General features: G+C 40.7%; 2 protein-coding genes across 5 annotated transcripts; one reads left to right on the top strand and one right to left on the bottom strand.

Annotated features, from left to right (window-relative positions):
- Positions 1–1078: 1078 nt before the first annotated feature.
- On the bottom strand, positions 1079–3484 carry arf6b (ARF GTPase 6b). Its single transcript, XM_088400388.1, has 2 exons — positions 3279–3484; positions 1079–3067 (listed from the first exon to the last, which is right to left on the bottom strand). Exon 2 carries the CDS (start codon positions 2516–2518, stop codon positions 1991–1993), a length of 528 nt encoding a protein of 175 aa, XP_088256514.1. The 5' UTR covers positions 2519–3067; positions 3279–3484; the 3' UTR covers positions 1079–1990.
- A 929-nt stretch (positions 3485–4413) lies between these two features.
- On the top strand, positions 4414–14078 carry aspg (asparaginase homolog (S. cerevisiae)). 4 transcript variants are annotated; one of them, XM_088400384.1, is made up of 19 exons: positions 4414–4596; positions 4664–4984; positions 5605–5731; positions 6239–6274; positions 7731–7842; positions 7919–8044; positions 8124–8207; positions 8588–8714; positions 8801–8913; positions 9744–9929; positions 10004–10117; positions 10177–10296; positions 10963–11058; positions 11165–11328; positions 12108–12194; positions 12565–12664; positions 12739–12804; positions 12890–12934; positions 13272–14078. In XM_088400384.1, the coding sequence occupies exons 2-19, from the start codon at positions 4735–4737 to the stop codon at positions 13308–13310; spliced, it is 1992 nt and encodes a 663-aa protein (XP_088256510.1). In that variant the 5' UTR covers positions 4414–4596; positions 4664–4734; the 3' UTR covers positions 13311–14078. The 4 variants fall into 4 exon arrangements, with proteins under 4 accessions (XP_088256510.1, XP_088256513.1, XP_088256512.1 ...); XM_088400387.1 differs by lacking the exon at positions 12890–12934 and having other exon boundaries at positions 4424–4596; XM_088400386.1 differs by lacking the exon at positions 6239–6274 and having other exon boundaries at positions 4447–4596.
- Positions 14079–16673: the final 2595 nt, after the last annotated feature.

The raw sequence follows: 16673 nt of genomic DNA on the forward strand, positions 1-16673 counted from the left end.
CCCATGCATTGTGGTTAGGCCAAAACTGGATTGAAAATTGGAAACATTAGAGCAGTTAAATTGGGTGGATGAAGCATCAATTATGAAAACAGATTATATTCAGAACATAGCATATTTTGCTGACGTAAAAAGTATTAAACTTATTTAATAATGGCTAACCAGTTCTCTTGGGATGTGGAAAGCATTGCATAAAAATGCCAGGACTCGTTTTTACAGAGACGTGGTCATCGCGGGGGGACACATGGTGGTGTTGCCCAATGAAGTAGCAAGAATCATACAGTTGTAATTAAGTTGTGTGACCAGAAGTGGCCATTACGGTCCAATTAAAGTGCCATCGGCAGCTAATTGAGGCCTGCACCAGACGTTCAGTGAGATTCGCTCTGAAGCACGAGGAACTGTTTACACAATACTTTTAGTAAAAAATGGAGACAAACTATGTAATTTTGGTTCATTTCTGAACTAGGAGGAAAAAAATGTTTCATGGGGAATTCACGCAAAATCTCAGTTTTAAATTATCTCTGGTATTTTTATTTGCTCTTTTAAATGTTTCACTTCCCTTTAAATGAATAGAAAAAATTGTTACTATATTTTTAACTCACACCTGAAGAGGGTTGTGTAGACTTTTTTTAATCTAGTTGATTGCAATTTTCAGAATAGAAAAGTGAACTAAAATGTGCAACTTCCTAAATCAGTAAATTATGCAACCATTCTCGTGCCAAAGGGCACATGCTGAAATAAAACCACTTTGCTTCAGTCAAGTGATCTTTATTCCACACCCAACATTAATGTACGCAATGCAGCAGCTCATTCTCACGCAAACAATCATGAGGCTACACTGTTCCTCCAGAGAGACCAACGGTTTAACTTCCTGTTTTGCACATTTTCCCATTGATGGGCAAGGGCATGGTGGGCAGAAACATTCAATTTGAGGTTTCTATGAAGTCTCTCTGGGCAGGGAAGTTAGTATTTGCAGCCTGCACAAAGACATCCTGTGGATTTGATTCAAAGATCTTTCACCAACATGCTTTGGCTAAATCTGTCTTGGTGTATATATAAAATAAAATTCCAAACAAAGCCATAGATTTCAAATCACTTTTTTAATAAGACATTACAATGACAAGGTCTGTACATAGATCCCACACCCCACCCTGATCAAAACAGGAGCTGCAACACTTTTGACCGAATGACAGAAGGTCCCTGGTGGAGGTTTGCTGCACTTCATGCTACAGATACAGGCTTTCGTAATCATGTCCCAATACTGGGACTAATCAATATCAGATTGCGAGAACTTGGAGTTGAAGGACATTCCTTTGGAGAGCGTATGATTCCTCCCTCAAAATTGGGAAAAAAAATGCATCCCAAGTTCCAAACAAGCATGTTATTGGAGGCCCATTTGTTGAATAGCACATGTAGGTATCAAGACATGACACTTCGGTTTACTATACAGCCCATATAAGGGAAATTGAGCGTGAGGGCTAATGAAATGTGAAGTTTTTCTTCTCTCAAGTCAAGACAGATGGTAATGGCGATAATCTCTCATTTTGCAGCAATCAATACCTTTCTAACAAGTACTATTGAACATAGTACTGGGTCAAAGTCCATCAAACGTTTAAGATCCCCTTTAACTGAAAACAAGCAAAAATTAAAGAAGCCCAGCCTAAGAATGCAAAGAAATTGAGCATCATTGGAAAAATTATATAAAACAGGAAAAAAAAAAAAAAGACAGGCAAAGATGGTGAAGTGTTTGTTGCTTCTACAAAAGAACCAATTTGTTGAATAATCAATAAGCAAGCCCTAAAATGTCGTGATAAATGTCTGCTACACAGGACAAGCATTTTTTTTAAACCAACATCCCAAAGCAATTAGTAATGGGGTAATTGCAGTATTAAAAAATAAATGAGGCTAATCAATTTATACTCAACCATACTCATTGGAGAGGTTCTTTGCAACTTTATGATAGTTTTGACCTAAAACAGTCAGCACTCAATCATTAAGATTTGTAATTAGAGGTTAGCCAAGTCAGGCCTTCATAGAGTCCATCACCTGTGGTCGCACACGAGGGTTGAACATACCAATTTCTATCTCGGATGCGTGTCAATCCGAGCTTCTCTTGGATTTCGTGCGGCTTCATGGCGTCGGGAAGGTCTTGCTTATTGGCGAATATCAAGATGATGGCATCCCTCATCTCCCTGTCATTGATGATACGGTGGAGTTCCTGCCGCGCCTCGTCGATGCGATCCCGGTCAGCGCAATCCACCACGAAAATGAGCCCCTGGGTGCCTGTGTAGTAGTGTCGCCACAGGGGGCGAATCTTATCCTGCCCGCCGACATCCCACACGTTGAACTTGACGTTTTTGTAGGTGACCGTCTCCACGTTGAAGCCCACGGTGGGGATCGTGGTGACGGACTGTCCCAGTTTCAGTTTGTAGAGGATTGTTGTCTTTCCGGCGGCATCAAGTCCAAGCATTAATATTCTCATCTCCTTGTTCCCAAATATCTTTGAGAGCATCTTCCCCATTTTCAACTCTTATGCATAAATACCTTGCTGGTAATGAGAAAATCAGGCAGGAGCACTCTTGCTTATTCTAGAGGAGCTTCGGTTCAATTACAGGCTTACTGGTGAAAGCATGACTCCCAATAACGATTTTAGAAAAACACTCTCATGGTGAGTCAAACTATGCAGTGAGGCGCATGGACGTGTACATTCAAAGTAGGACAGTGTGCAAGTGGGGCCTTTTCACACCATGCCTCGTTTCCTCTACAAACTTGGTAGCAGCTGTTTCGCGATGGGCATGGAGAGTTTCCAGGCTACGATGTATTAATCGGGGAAATTGGATCACTAAACGCCGCGGTGAAGTCCCTTCGGGCAACGTGTGACGCGCCTCTTGACCGGTTGCACCCGGGCTCTCTGTCAGCACTACCGGCTAAGAAAAGCAGCTTTCTGCGGCTAACGCAAATCCAGCCAAAGCTTAACTTCACCTTCCAGGTTGCGGAGGTCCTCGACAAGCAAGTCCTCGGTGACTCAGCGACATGTGCAATCAACCAGGAAAGTTCACGTCTCGCCCCCCTGTGAAGATTACATAGGAGTGTCAGGCAACCCAAATTAGCCCATGTCCGCTAATGACGGCTAGCTTACTAACTAGCTTAGCGGGCTAGCTCGCTAACAGTTAGCGGTAAGAAACCACCCGGATATTGTTGCAAAATAAGCGGCACAATATAACAATACGAACATGAAGAGACTCTAGCCAAAGATATTTTGTGGAATATAAGCAATTTACCTCAGTTCTTCCCCCAACTTTCGATTAATTTCCCCCGGTAGTAGCCTTTCTCCTTTAAGCCAAGCTGGTCGCGGCGCCGATATACCGGAAAGGTGTGGAGCCGCCTTCTCTGCCACTTCCTGCCCTTGACTTCTTCATTCACTTTCGGATGGAGCTTTCTGGCGATCAGGACGACAAAGTGATGCAAATAAAACTTTCCAAGACTTCTTCACCGCAAGACTTCTGCATTTCAAAGACATCAAAGCAAACAGGCAAACATTCTTCGACCAAAGAGTATTTCAAACTCACTCCAAGATCTAAGACATCAAAGGGCTGTTACAGATATATAAATATATTTTAAAATCAATTTAATCGGTAGTTCTGGATATTCTGGGAGAAAAAAACACTTTAGAAAACTTAAACGTTATGTTCGATTAATTACAACGTTATTAATTCAACAAAAAGAGCAACATTGCCACCCTGTGGTGCACAGGCGTAACTACATGAGTTATGAATACTCAGTTGATGTGCCTTTGTCGCAAATGAAACGACTGAAATGGAAAGAATTTAAATAGATTATTAATCACACGAGGGGAATTTTACTGCCCAAAATGTGATTATTTGCGGATGAACCGCAATGATCAAGGGTTTTATTCATCATAACAAACTGTATATAAAGAAAGATGCATACTAGTGAATCAAATATGGGTTAACGCCCTGAAAACTTAATTTAGATATCTTGAATTGAGGCAAAAAGATATTTTCATCTGAAATAAATGACTCAAATTGTATCTCCCACTGGACTTAGATAATGATTTGATTATAGATATTTGTAATTCATATAGCAGATATCTCCGAATGAATTTTAGAAATCTGTTGAGACAAACATTTTTGTATTATTGAAAATAAACCAATGTAGCACAAAAATCAATCAAATTTACACGGAGGTCTTAATATTATGCTTACAAGTAACTCCTAAGAAACATCTGTTGTAACAAAGATGGGGAAAATGACATCATTTGTCGAACGCAAAAATGACGTTGATGTTCTGAAATGTACTTTATGCCTCGGAAGAAATAATATAGTTACACATTTACGAATATCTTAAATGTGTTTCTACTAGACAGATGTGTATCACAGAAAGAGTTTGAGCAACACATAATTATTCTCTTTATTAATTAATACGTAAAAAGGTCTTTATGGCTTGCCATAGGGTCGCTTCGGGTTGAAGGTAGACACGCCCCTATGAGTGATGTCACAGGAACTAATCCCCCCCACAAAGTAAACATATAAAAAACTGACAGATTGGGGGCAGAGGAAGCAGATCAATAATCATAAGGTACGTCGATTGCACTACTAACATCGCCTTTAGACCTGTCGCTATTATAATAGAGTTTTCATTTCAGTTTGTGGGGGTGACGTTTAAAGACCACCGTGGGTTTACACATTTGAAGAAGCAGCATTGACTTCACTAGTTATGGCGCAGACTCCTCCGAACACCTTGACGCCACTTGCCAGGGCTCTGTCCCACCATAAGCTGGACGCAGTCGCTTCGAACGAGGTGGTCTCGCCTCGAACTTCCCAGGTCCATCCGTGCCGAAGGAGGCAGTTAACAAGCTGCGGATCGTTCGATGGAAGTGAACTTGCCAGATCTCCCAGCGTGGCCGAAGCGCGCGTCCTGGTCATCAACACAGGAGGAACCATCGGAATGACGCTTACCGATAACGGTAACTATCGTACACTGATTACACAACTATTTATTGCCACTGTTTGCGTCTGTGCGGCCAAGGTCAAGCTGCTAGCTATTTGATAGCCACATTTTTCCATGTCTGCTGAACACGAGACAGCCTCACCACATGCAGGTCATGCTTATAACGGAACAGGTGATCTTGATATTCAGGACTTCATCTTATTTCCATATTTATTAGAAATGTAATTTGCAGAATGAATTTTGTAAGTGGACGAACAGAGGAAAGGACAGAACAAAATCAAGAAAGCACAACATATTATGCTCTGACATGACAGACAGCATAATAAAAATATAACAAATTTACTCCACTCACACAGGAAGATATATCTGAATAGTAATTGTTGATTTTAGATTGTAATATTCAAAAACAAACGACACATGGAAGTGTAAATAGTATAATACAAATAAAAGGTATTTGTTTTTCATTACATAATGGACGGATGAAGGAATTAAATATGGTCTGATTGTAATGTCACGTGAACCACTAGAGTGCAGTATGACACTTGTATGTACTGTAAATAGTGCAATTGCAGAAAAGCTCAAAGCCTCTATTGGGAAATAACATGCAGTAATTGTGTTTGTACTTCTCCTTCACAGTTCTTGCACCAAAGGCAAATGCATTTGTGCAGATTTTGCGCAAGCTGCCCATCCTCCACGATGAGATGTATGCACAGCAGACCTGCATGTATGAGTACTACGGATCCGAACGCACCTTAGTCCTGCCGTAAGTAGACCCACTATTCCATACAGGAGGACAAAGTGCAGTTTTCATTGTAATCCAACCAGGGATGGCACAATTGTATGTTCAAATCCTTAAAGACAACCATCATTGCTGTATGTCGCTCTCTGGAACTTTTGTGGTACTTAGTCATAGTGGTGGCAGACAAAAATAATTATGTGTACTCGGATCACGCTGAGTGAATCACTCAGTTGATTCAATTCACGTGAGGTTCTAAAGTCACAAGATCCACTAATATTACAAACTAACATTGTTACAATCCTACAACAAGCAATTACGACCAAAATGTTAAAAATGTGCAAACGTTATATTAGGTGCATTTATAAGAACTAAATGAAAATGAGAAAAATGGCAAGAATTTCAACAGCAATGGAAATTTCATCAGAAAATATCCTAATGTTGTCTAACAATTTCTCAAGGTTGTTTATGATCACAGTGATGTGTATATTTTGTGACTGGGCCGGGTTTTAATGTGAATAATGACTTTTGCAGGATGCCGAGCGCTCATTCTGACCATTTAATCCACAGGTGGAGTATATCTGGTAGCCTTGTGTTTTGCCTGCACTGCCCTTGCGAGTGATTGGGTGGCTATGCTCTATGTCAAACATCCAAACATCACCTGCTTGCCTGACACACCGTTATATGAATCTCCACTTGTCCGCATTTTCCCAAGATTACTCGCAAAGTACAACCATGTATTCCTGGTTACACTTATTATTCTGCATGATTTGTTGCTGTCCAGTACAGTCAACAAAACCTCTTCAAACTTTTCAGAGGTGATAACTTGTAGTGATCCGATTTTCTTATATCCTGCATGCTCTTGCACCGAGTAACATCTTAGTAAACATTGACATGAATATCCAGGCATTAATAGTGTTTGCACTAACTGTTTGCTCATATGCAAGTCTAATGGAAGTGCCTTGGAACTCTTACCTCTAGGTAAGAAAAATAATGTGATTTTTTGAAACTGATTTTATTGTGTCAGCTGATGTTTGGCGCTGATGCTACTGATACCTTCACACAAGTCACAATTTAACTGTCCTAATGGTGGCGTCCAACTACAACAAAAGAAAAAAAGGCACATGTGTTGTTGTTGTAATAATCATGATTGATTATTCTGATGCAATGGGGCTGCACCTCAGGCCACGCTTTAGCAGGTACTGTAGATGCATCATGTCATGAAGGGCGTTCTTCTCATGGCAAAGATTATCAGCGACATATGTTCTAGGGTGGTGTACGTTTGAGACTGATTAGAAGAACCCTGCTCTGGTCAGCTGGGACTCGCTTCTTCATCCCCCCCGCTGTTCCATTCAGATCATCTTCATGTCCCATAATAGGCCGGCCCATGTTAATCCGCTGTGTGTGCCTGCCCTGTTTTTAAAAAGGGAGATTATACGGAAAATGAGCCTAACATGCAGAGTTTAAATTCTGCGTCACAGGTGGGGACCACCCGCTGCTGGAGTTAACTCGACTTGAAAAAGGCGACATTAATATGCGTACTGTACATCCACCTCTCACCCCCCCAGCAATGCAACTCAAATGAGTTGCCAAATAACCCACACGACATAGCCAATCATCTACCTTATGTTGCGCTAGTCTCACAGGGTGTTAAGCTTTCACTGGAAGAGAAAAATGGCTAATTTGATGCCATTGCCTCACAATGTGATCCTCCTTTTTACACTCCTTAATTTAAGTTTCGCTTCCCCACCGCACGGGTTCTGCTAAATAGTTTCTCCCGCTTCATAAAGCTACTAGGTTTTATAGAAGAAGAAAAAAAATGTAACAAGCGCTTAATCCAACGTGCGTGACAAAGAATAATCATTTTCACAGTGAAGCCAATCAACTTTTATTAACATGTTTTATGTGGCTTGGAGTGAACTTCTGCACTTTTGGTGACACTAACAATGTTTATCTGGAATTTTGTTGTTTTTGATGGATGTTGATTAATGATGGTCGAGTAATCATATTTTGTTTTCTGTTTCAGTATGAGTAAAAATAAGAAGAGGATAATATACACCATTATAGAGTACAATCCTTTATTGGACTCGGCCAATATGACCACAGACGACTGGGTTAGAATAGGAAAGGACATTGAGGTACTTGAAAATCACCACCTATTTACATATTTTTTTAAACTATTTTATTTCAACTGGAAGTATTTTGTTTTTCCAGGTAAATTATGAAAACTACGATGGCTTCGTGATCCTTCATGGCACAGACACCATGGCTTACACGGCCTCAGCTCTCTCCTTCATGTGTGAACATTTGGGCAAGCCCATCGTCCTCACCGGTTCACAAGTAAAAGCGCAAAAAAAAAAAAAATGAATGGAAACATTTTGAGTCCAAATACCTGCCTCACTTACTCTTTGACCTCCAGGTGCCTATCTATGAGATGAGGAATGATGGCAGAGACAACCTGTTGGGGGCACTGTTGATTGCCGGCCAGTTTGTCATTCCTGAGGTGAGCTATGGTGTGACAAGTGCGGAAATAAAATAGTCAAAGTTAAATCAGATGAAAGAATTATCTCACAATCTCACTTACCATAATTGCACCAACTACTTTATTACTACGGTGAGATATTGCATTAGGTGTGATCTTTGCCGGCATTCAGAGGACTGCTAATGAGACTGCTTCTTTGTGTTTCGCAACATTTAACAGCAACGATCAGGAACAGGATAAACGCTGAAGTTCTTAAAGTGCACAGTTCAAATGCAACAAATGCCATCATTTGTCCACAACCACTAACGAAACAAAATTATTGTTTGCATCATAAATGATTATTTGTTGTTTGCTAAAGCCAATGTAGTGTGTCGATTAAAACGTCATCTCTTTCTCCTTAGGTGTGCTTGTACTTCTACAACAAACTCTATCGAGGAAATCGTGTGACCAAAGTGGATGCTGGGAGTTTTAATGCATTCACATCGCCTAATTTGGCTCCGCTTGCCACTGCAGAGGTTGATATTTCAAGTAAGTTTTTTAGCACAATGGATTGGTGTAAAAAAAAAAAAATAATGTTGTCAGTCTTTTTATTTGTCTGTCATCTTTCCCTGCAGTAAACTGGGACACAGTGTGGAGGGCAAACACGACAGTTAAGTTTCAGGTCTCCACTGAGCTCAACAGGAATGTCGGCCTGCTAAGACTCTTCCCGGGAATAACTGCTGCTACTGTATGTGGTCCTCTGAAACTATTTTTTTTTTATTTTCTCATGGGAAATGCTACTAACTAAAGCATTATGAATGAATGGTTTATTCATAGAAGAATTTCCAGATCAAAAATGTTTTAGACAAACTGTCCAGACACTCTTGTTTGCGCTAACTGTGATAAAATAATGTTAACTCCGGTTTAATTGTGCAATTATCCCACTTCTTACTTTCCCGCTCGTGTAACTCCAATCAGAGCTCAGCTCAGAAACAGATAGTTATTGGCCATGACCAATCGCCTAGTAAAGAGGAAGGCTTGGCATTGACAGTGAAGCGTTTAGTTGCAGCTCGCGTTTCCGAGACCACCAGGACGGTGACTTTACTATCTCAATCTGCTCCGGCAGCCCAGTACGACCATCAAGGCTTTCTTATAGCGTTTAACTGTTTTTATGAGGCGCCGTTTTCATGGGGCACCAGATTCGTGTGTGCGTGGCGGCACTATGAGAGTGTCATTGCTAATCCGCGTCGAGCATTTCTTGTCAAAGTGCTTATGGCGTCAAAAAATAGACCATTTTACTGCCCCCCCGCCTCAATCTCATATTTTGTGCTAACTTCCCCACAGTCGCCAAATGACTTTACGCTTGCTAACACCTTCAGATTAATTGCTGTCCTTGCGGACACCGCCATCATCTGCTGTTCTAGTCATATGCCATGGCTAATGACGTGGCACCTGGTCTCCAGCAGATGGGCTTTTAGGAGCATGGATGGGTTTGGACATGAGAGAGATACAAAAAATAACCTGCTTTTTACTAATCTTCCATACATTCTGAGTATTTATAATGCACTTTATTTTTAGGTGAGGGCTTTTCTCCAGCCTCCTATGGAGGGAGTGGTTCTGGAGACGTATGGCAGTGGAAACGGGCCAGATAACCGCCCTGACTTGTTGGAGGAGTTGAAGAAGGCCACGGACTTCGGCGTCATCATCATAAACTGCACGCAATGTTTGAGGGGTACGGTGTCTACGTCCTATGCCACTGGCAAGGTTGTCCCCTTATTATCACGACTTACTATTTATTTCATATTCTGGGCATTCATTAAAACTTAAATGCAATTTAGGTATTGACTGACGCCGGGCTGATAACTGGTTGTGACATGACTCCAGAGGCCGCCCTATCAAAGCTGTCCTATGTCTTGGCCAAGACAGACCTAAGTCTTGACGCTAAGAAAAAGGTTAGTGTGAACATCAACGGGAGGTCATGCTAAAATAAAAACTGTGTGTTTGCATATAGATGATGGGCCAGAACTTGCGTGGTGAGATGACTGCTGATTTGTCAGGAGCCAAGTTTAGTCTGAGTGACAGTCGATTCATCCAGGTCATCGCCAAGGCTTTGAGCATTAGCTGCAAAGAGGTAAATAATGCCGATTGGTCTTAATGTCCCGAACATGCTCAATAACCGAATTTGAAGAAATCACTACTGCTCAGATGCTTAACACTGCTTGTCTTAATTGGGAGTTGATTTTGAATGTGTTTGCATTTGAGATCTAATGTAGACACACTGATAGGGTTGACAAATGATTTTGTTCTTATGATCATTTTGAACTGCTGACTTAGAACTGTTAATTCTGCCTGTGCTTGCTGTAAACTTGAGTTGTGCTCCACCCGGGAGTGTAAACATTTATTAGCTGACCATTGTGAAAACAAAGAGATAACACCACCTCTGCACGACCCCAGCAGAAGCTTTCATAAGATAGACATGTTCTGCACACCCAACCTTCCTTGTTGAGAATAAATACAATTGCTGCGGGAGTTCGAAGTTTATGTCAAGTTTTTCACAAAATGATGCCCACAAACATAAAATAGCCAAACTGTCTCTTGTGTGAGTCTTGCATCAAAGACAATCACACACTAATAAAACAAAAGGAGCATTAAGTGTGCTGTCAAAATAACAAGATGGCCGTTACACCTGCTGAACGAGCAAAAGGTATTGATACTGTTTAAGCTGATACCACTAAAATAGATTCCTAAACTTTAAACAGCGATATTAAAAATATGACTCTTCCTATGCTGTCCACAGGAGCTGGAAGCCATCCGTGATGCTCTGACACCCTCGCTGGCCTGTGCAGCCACAAAAATCGGTGACATTGAGGCCTTAGAAACCCTAAAAGAAATGGCAAGTCACAAATTCCCATTGTCAAGCGCCATTACCCGTTGGCATTCTTCCACAGTTAATTGATTGCTGGACAATAAATGCATGATGTCCTTTTTTTCCATCTCAGGGTAGTAATTTATGTCTGAGCGACTATGATGGACGGACCCCTCTGCATATTGCCGCCTGCGAAGGAAACCTGAAAGTGGTGCAGTACCTGCTGACAGTTGGCGCCACCGTTTATGCAAGAGATCGCTATGGCGACACACCCCTGTGCAATGCTGTACGCTTCAGGTAAGCCAAGCTGTCATTTAAATGCTTCCTTTTGTTGTCACTGAAGGAGTTCGTACGAGGGATGAGTGACAGGATGGGAATAAAGAAGCTCGGGGAATAACAGAGGTTAATACACGATTCAAGCTATTGAGGCTAATTGGTTTGTCCATTGCTTATTAATATCGTCATTCCGTGACATTGCCCTAAATATTTCGCTATGTGTTTTCTTTAATTCATATCGGCCTCAGGGAGAAAACGTATGTTGGAGCTGTGCCAAATGACCGTTGTCGTATTTTAACGGTTGGCACGGCAAGCAGCGACACGTTTGCTTTGTTGGTTGAGGGAGGCCTCGCAAGCATGGCTTCACTTCCTTTGCTGCACATTCCATGCCTTCCTCTACTGCTACTAATTGTGACAGCATCTTTGTCAATACTCAGTTAGCTGAGTCCTTTTAAATTAAAATGTCAAAGTCTTTTAAAGAGACGGGTGTGGAAATGCGGGTGTGGCCTCGGAACCAGTCCTGCAGCTTGATGTCAGTTTCACTGATTGTACATACTGTGGCCGTAGGTCAACATAGTCTGAAAGATTAACTATCAATGTTCTAAGCATTTACCTGTGATGAAATCTTTTTGTTTGTGTTGTTGATTTTCTGAATGGCACCGTTGCACTTCTGGTGATTCATGTGTGAACGGTTGGAGTGTATGCAGGTGACAGGGCTCGTGTCCCTACTTGTCAGTTTTGTACCAGCGAAACTATTTTTAGTATACAAAAGAAACTAATGGTGACATCATTTGACCTAGGCACAAGGATGTCGTCAAGCTCCTGAGGAAGACGGGAGCCCACTTTTCCCGAGACGAGTTGGATGAGGCGGGATCGGAGCTGTGCAGGTCTCACAATCACACACACACACACACACAAACTAACCTATCCTACAGTAGCATAGCTAACACAAGCCCAACCAGTTTGCTGACACTTACATATACAAGAGGAATGCTCCCTGACTGCATAGCGTTGGATCACCCCCGTATCTGAAGCCCCTGTTGTCGTAGATGTTTGCATGCTCAACTTTTACAAACACATCTTGTGAGCTCGGAGCATGGCTGGTTTAAAAAATAACAACAACCCACACACACATCGCAGAGCGCGGCGGTGCTGATTTGGCATCTCAAATATGCTGACCTCATTTACTAAAAAGCAACAAGACAAGTTTTGGAAACAATTGTTCTCATTGGTGTTTTTTTTGTTGGCATTTGTCAGCCTGGTTGTCAGCGGCGATCTGGAGGGCCTGGAAATATGGAGTCTCGCTGGAGCTGATCTGAGTAAACCAGGCTATGATGGGCAGACAGCAATTGAACTGGTGGGTGCTTTGAATATATTATATAGCACTGATATAATACTTTTTGACTTAGTATGCATTTTTCTTTTGTCCAGGCCAACGCTGCTGGTAAACCAGAAGTGGCAACCTTCATAATAAGCCTCCTAAACAAAACTATGAAGGTAAACACTGTTTTAAAAACTCAAATCTACTGTTGACCATGCAATACATATCTATTATCCAACTCTTTTGTCTGCCTAATTTCAGACAGCATTTGCAGAATTGAATGAATATGATGATGATGAGGAGGAGGTAAAAGAAATTGTGTGAATTCCCCATCCTTTCAGCATGCAATCCCGTTAAGCATGACTTTTGATTTGAATTTTACTTCTAAATATCACCCCGTGCCTGTTTGGCATCTGTGTGTAGATCCTTTAGTCGGTGTTTGGTTCTCCCAAATGATCCATCAGGTGGAGGAAAAGCACATAAAGTGTTGAGTAATAAATATTGCACACTAAAATTCACTAAAAGGGTTTTTAAGTGAGTGGGAGAAGAATTGGAATTTGTACGATTTATAAAATGGGGTTTGAAATGATGTGTGTTTAGTCTTATTGATCCTATTTTTATTTTTGTATCTTCTTGCATCCAGAACGGCGTTGAGTTCACAGCTTCTCCTGCTGGAATGTGAGCTTCGGCCACTTGGTCCAGTCTACAAGTTGCTTTCACTTCCTCCCGCTCCGTCCCCAAGTACACACTAAAGCACTAAAGCTTGTTTGCAGCCACCAAAAATTACAACCTTCCCGTCCAATCACGTTATAAGCACAAGTTTAAATGCACATTGGAATGTTAGCACAAATTGCTTATAAGTATTTGATGTCGGTATTAATCTATATGAGGGTATTCATTATTTCATTTTTGAGGGTGAACCAAATGCTGCTGTAACTTAAAAACTGCCAGGCTGGTACAGTATAATTACTGTGACAGAATATAATCACGTTCAGGGCTTTTTATTTTTATACTTTTTGTTACTATCTCACTATAAATATAGACACTTAAGAAAAGGAGATTTGCATCGTCGGCCTTGGTCAAATACCTCCATGAGTGTCCTGCTGCTGGAGCACGTGTTACAAAACTGTGAAGTGACTGCACACCCATCCAGCCTGTTTCTCAGCCGGAAGTCGTCAAGCCGGAAGAGTGGCATAGCTTTCTCGCTGAAACGGAACTGGCAATTTCGGTTACAACGTGGATGGTTTCTGCATGCAATCTTTTTAAGAGAGTTTGTTCATGTTTAGAATGTTTTCCTTTCACTTCTGCTGTTTTTTTTTTTTGTGTCGGGATTGTAATGAAAAACAAATCGTCCTGCTGTTTCACCAATGAATGTCTTTTTGACGTGGGTGTAGTTTTGTGATAGTCTCTGTTTGAAAAAGCAAAACCAATAAATCTGATCAATCAAAAATTATTCTGTTATTAACCCACCACACACATGCACACACATATAACCTCAAAGTTGAAATGAATTATTATTTGATGAAAGAGTATCTTGAAAGTAGAAAGTAAAATCATTTTTGTTACTAATTTTAAACAAAACATAATTATTTTAAAGAGGAAAAATGCTTATTTACATTTGTATAGATGGGTGGGAAATCTTTACCAAAAGCTCCCATCTCTGTCATAAAATTCTTTGCTGTCCACATAAATGCCATCATAATGTAAGAATGTAAAAAAGCTAAAGGGAACTCATAAGAGCGATACACTACATGAAACAAAATAAAGTCCGATAAAACTGATTTTTGCCACATTTCCAGCCAATAAAAATTTACTTGAACTCAAACCTTGTCACAAGAATGAATCACTTTGGGTTTGATGCTAAACAAATTAATATATTAATTTACATGTTGTCCCAGAAATGTGTACACAGGGCAGTGCTTGTTTAAATACATTTTATTTTTCAAAATAAATACAGAATTATTTATTTTCTTGTTTCCCTTTCTTTTAAAATTTTATAGTACCATGATATAATAATTAATTTTGTAGCTATAATTAATTCTATTGTTTTATTTTTGTTATTTTTGCAATATTGGCGATTAATGTGACGCTTTCTGGACCCTTAAAAAAACAACAGAATCTTTCAAAAAGGCGGCTTTGGGATTTAGTAAAATCATTACCACATATATTTTTAAAATAATGATATAGACATTTCTTCTAATGTATCGAACCTGTTCTTTGTGATAAATCCCCAAAAGGGGAATGCGTGGAAGGGATCCCAGGATTCTGACATGTGTTTACCTCTAGGTTAAGTGCACAAACATTGCTCCTTAAAAGAACAATTAAACGAACTAAACAACGTTAAGTCTGTCATCAATCTGATTTACTTAGTAAGGGCGTCTGCCTGGTCGTCGTGCCTACTTCTTGGAACCCAGCTCATCCGGTCGGACCAGCATGGGCCTCATTCCTGCCTGAATACAACTTGTTTAAACCGAGCCCCAAATCATCACATATAAAGCTGAGCGGGACTTCGGTTGAGACATTGTGAGCGCAGGTGACAGCAAGGTAAGGAAGAACAATTCATGGAAGGAACTCATCTTCTACAAGGTAATGACTTTTGGCAGTACGTCAAATTTCTTCTTGTAGTGAATCGTTTTCAGAAAGCGAATCCAGGATTTTGAACATGAATGTGGTTTCCCTGATTGAGTGGTTCTCGACAGTTCAACAGTTCTTTGTAAAAATTGTGAAATGTTTAGGACCACTTGACCAGTCAGACATTTGCTGCTTTCATACGTCGGCCTTTTCGTTGGAACCGCAAGACAAGAAGTCTCAAGGGTCACATTTCTTGATTTAATTTTTTTTGCCTGCATTTGTTTTGTGCCTCAAAGACAACTCAGATGGCTCCTAAAAAAAAAACCACAGCACCAGGTTCAGTATGATCACTCTCCTGGCTTTGCTCGTATTTTCTCTGTTTATTGTTGCTGTGATTAAAGGTCCTGATTAAAACAAGTCATTCAAAATAATGGGTCTCTGTTGAGTCACTGTGGAGGTCAACCCGTGTGGCCGATCATTACTGCGGAAACATAACATGGAGTCCATTCTCAGTGAAAACCACTGAGGATGGAACCTCTAAAAGAGTTTTTATTCAAATCATCTAATTTTATCCTATGAGAGTCACTAACCAATTCAATTCAAATTCAAATCTTGATCCAAATCGCTTTTGTTATTCATTGATGGCTCTGCAGAAGAAATGAGTTTTTCATTACACAAAACCATTTCAGTTTCAAATCTCTGCACTTCAGTTAGCAGTTTTTTTTAATTTATTTTAAAAACAGCACCCTCATCTGGCCACCTGTTAATCCACAAGTAGTTTTATCACCGTTTGCTTCATTTAAAATGTGCATATAAATTCAGAATCACTTTCCGAGCAATAAAGCTGTATTAAACAGAATTGGGGGTCTAATAAAGTTTTATGAACTGCTATCTTCTCATCTTGAGCAAAATTTAGTTAAAATGATGACAAGATTTATATTGCAGGAAAAAAAATGTGCAAAGGCCCTCTTTATTAAAAGACAGTTCAAGCCGCATGTGGCTCTTGACATCCTCTGTGATGGGAAAACCCAAATCAGACAATCTTGCAACAAAATCCAAATGCCCTTTTCCCAAAGACTACGACATAAATCATTCATGAATGCACCGTGAACCGATGATCCCTCCTTGTCTCTTCTCCCTTTGATGCCCTCCATGCGGCAGGACTATCAATATTTGCTAAACGGTTCTCACAAAGCCTTGTCCATGCATACGGCGCCGTGCCAAAGCCGCAGGTCTCACAAGCATGTCGAAGACATAAGAGAGGCCTTAATGAGATGCCCTGAGCCATTTCCCCGTACGTGCACAATGCAGCAGATGTAGCAGCTCAAATCCCGTGGGGTTCCATCCATGGAATTTCATCAGCCAAGACCCAACCCAGACCTCCTCCACTGAGGGGTGTGGAGCTGAGTGACGGACGTGGTAAATCATCTTTACTATGGATTGTAATTATCGGCCTAGTGACAAGCCCCGCCTC

Source organism: Syngnathus floridae, chromosome 16, assembly GCF_059516105.1.
Source record: "Syngnathus floridae isolate MCC-2025c chromosome 16, RoL_Sflo_1.0, whole genome shotgun sequence".
Taxonomy (NCBI): Eukaryota; Metazoa; Chordata; class Actinopteri; order Syngnathiformes; family Syngnathidae; genus Syngnathus; species Syngnathus floridae.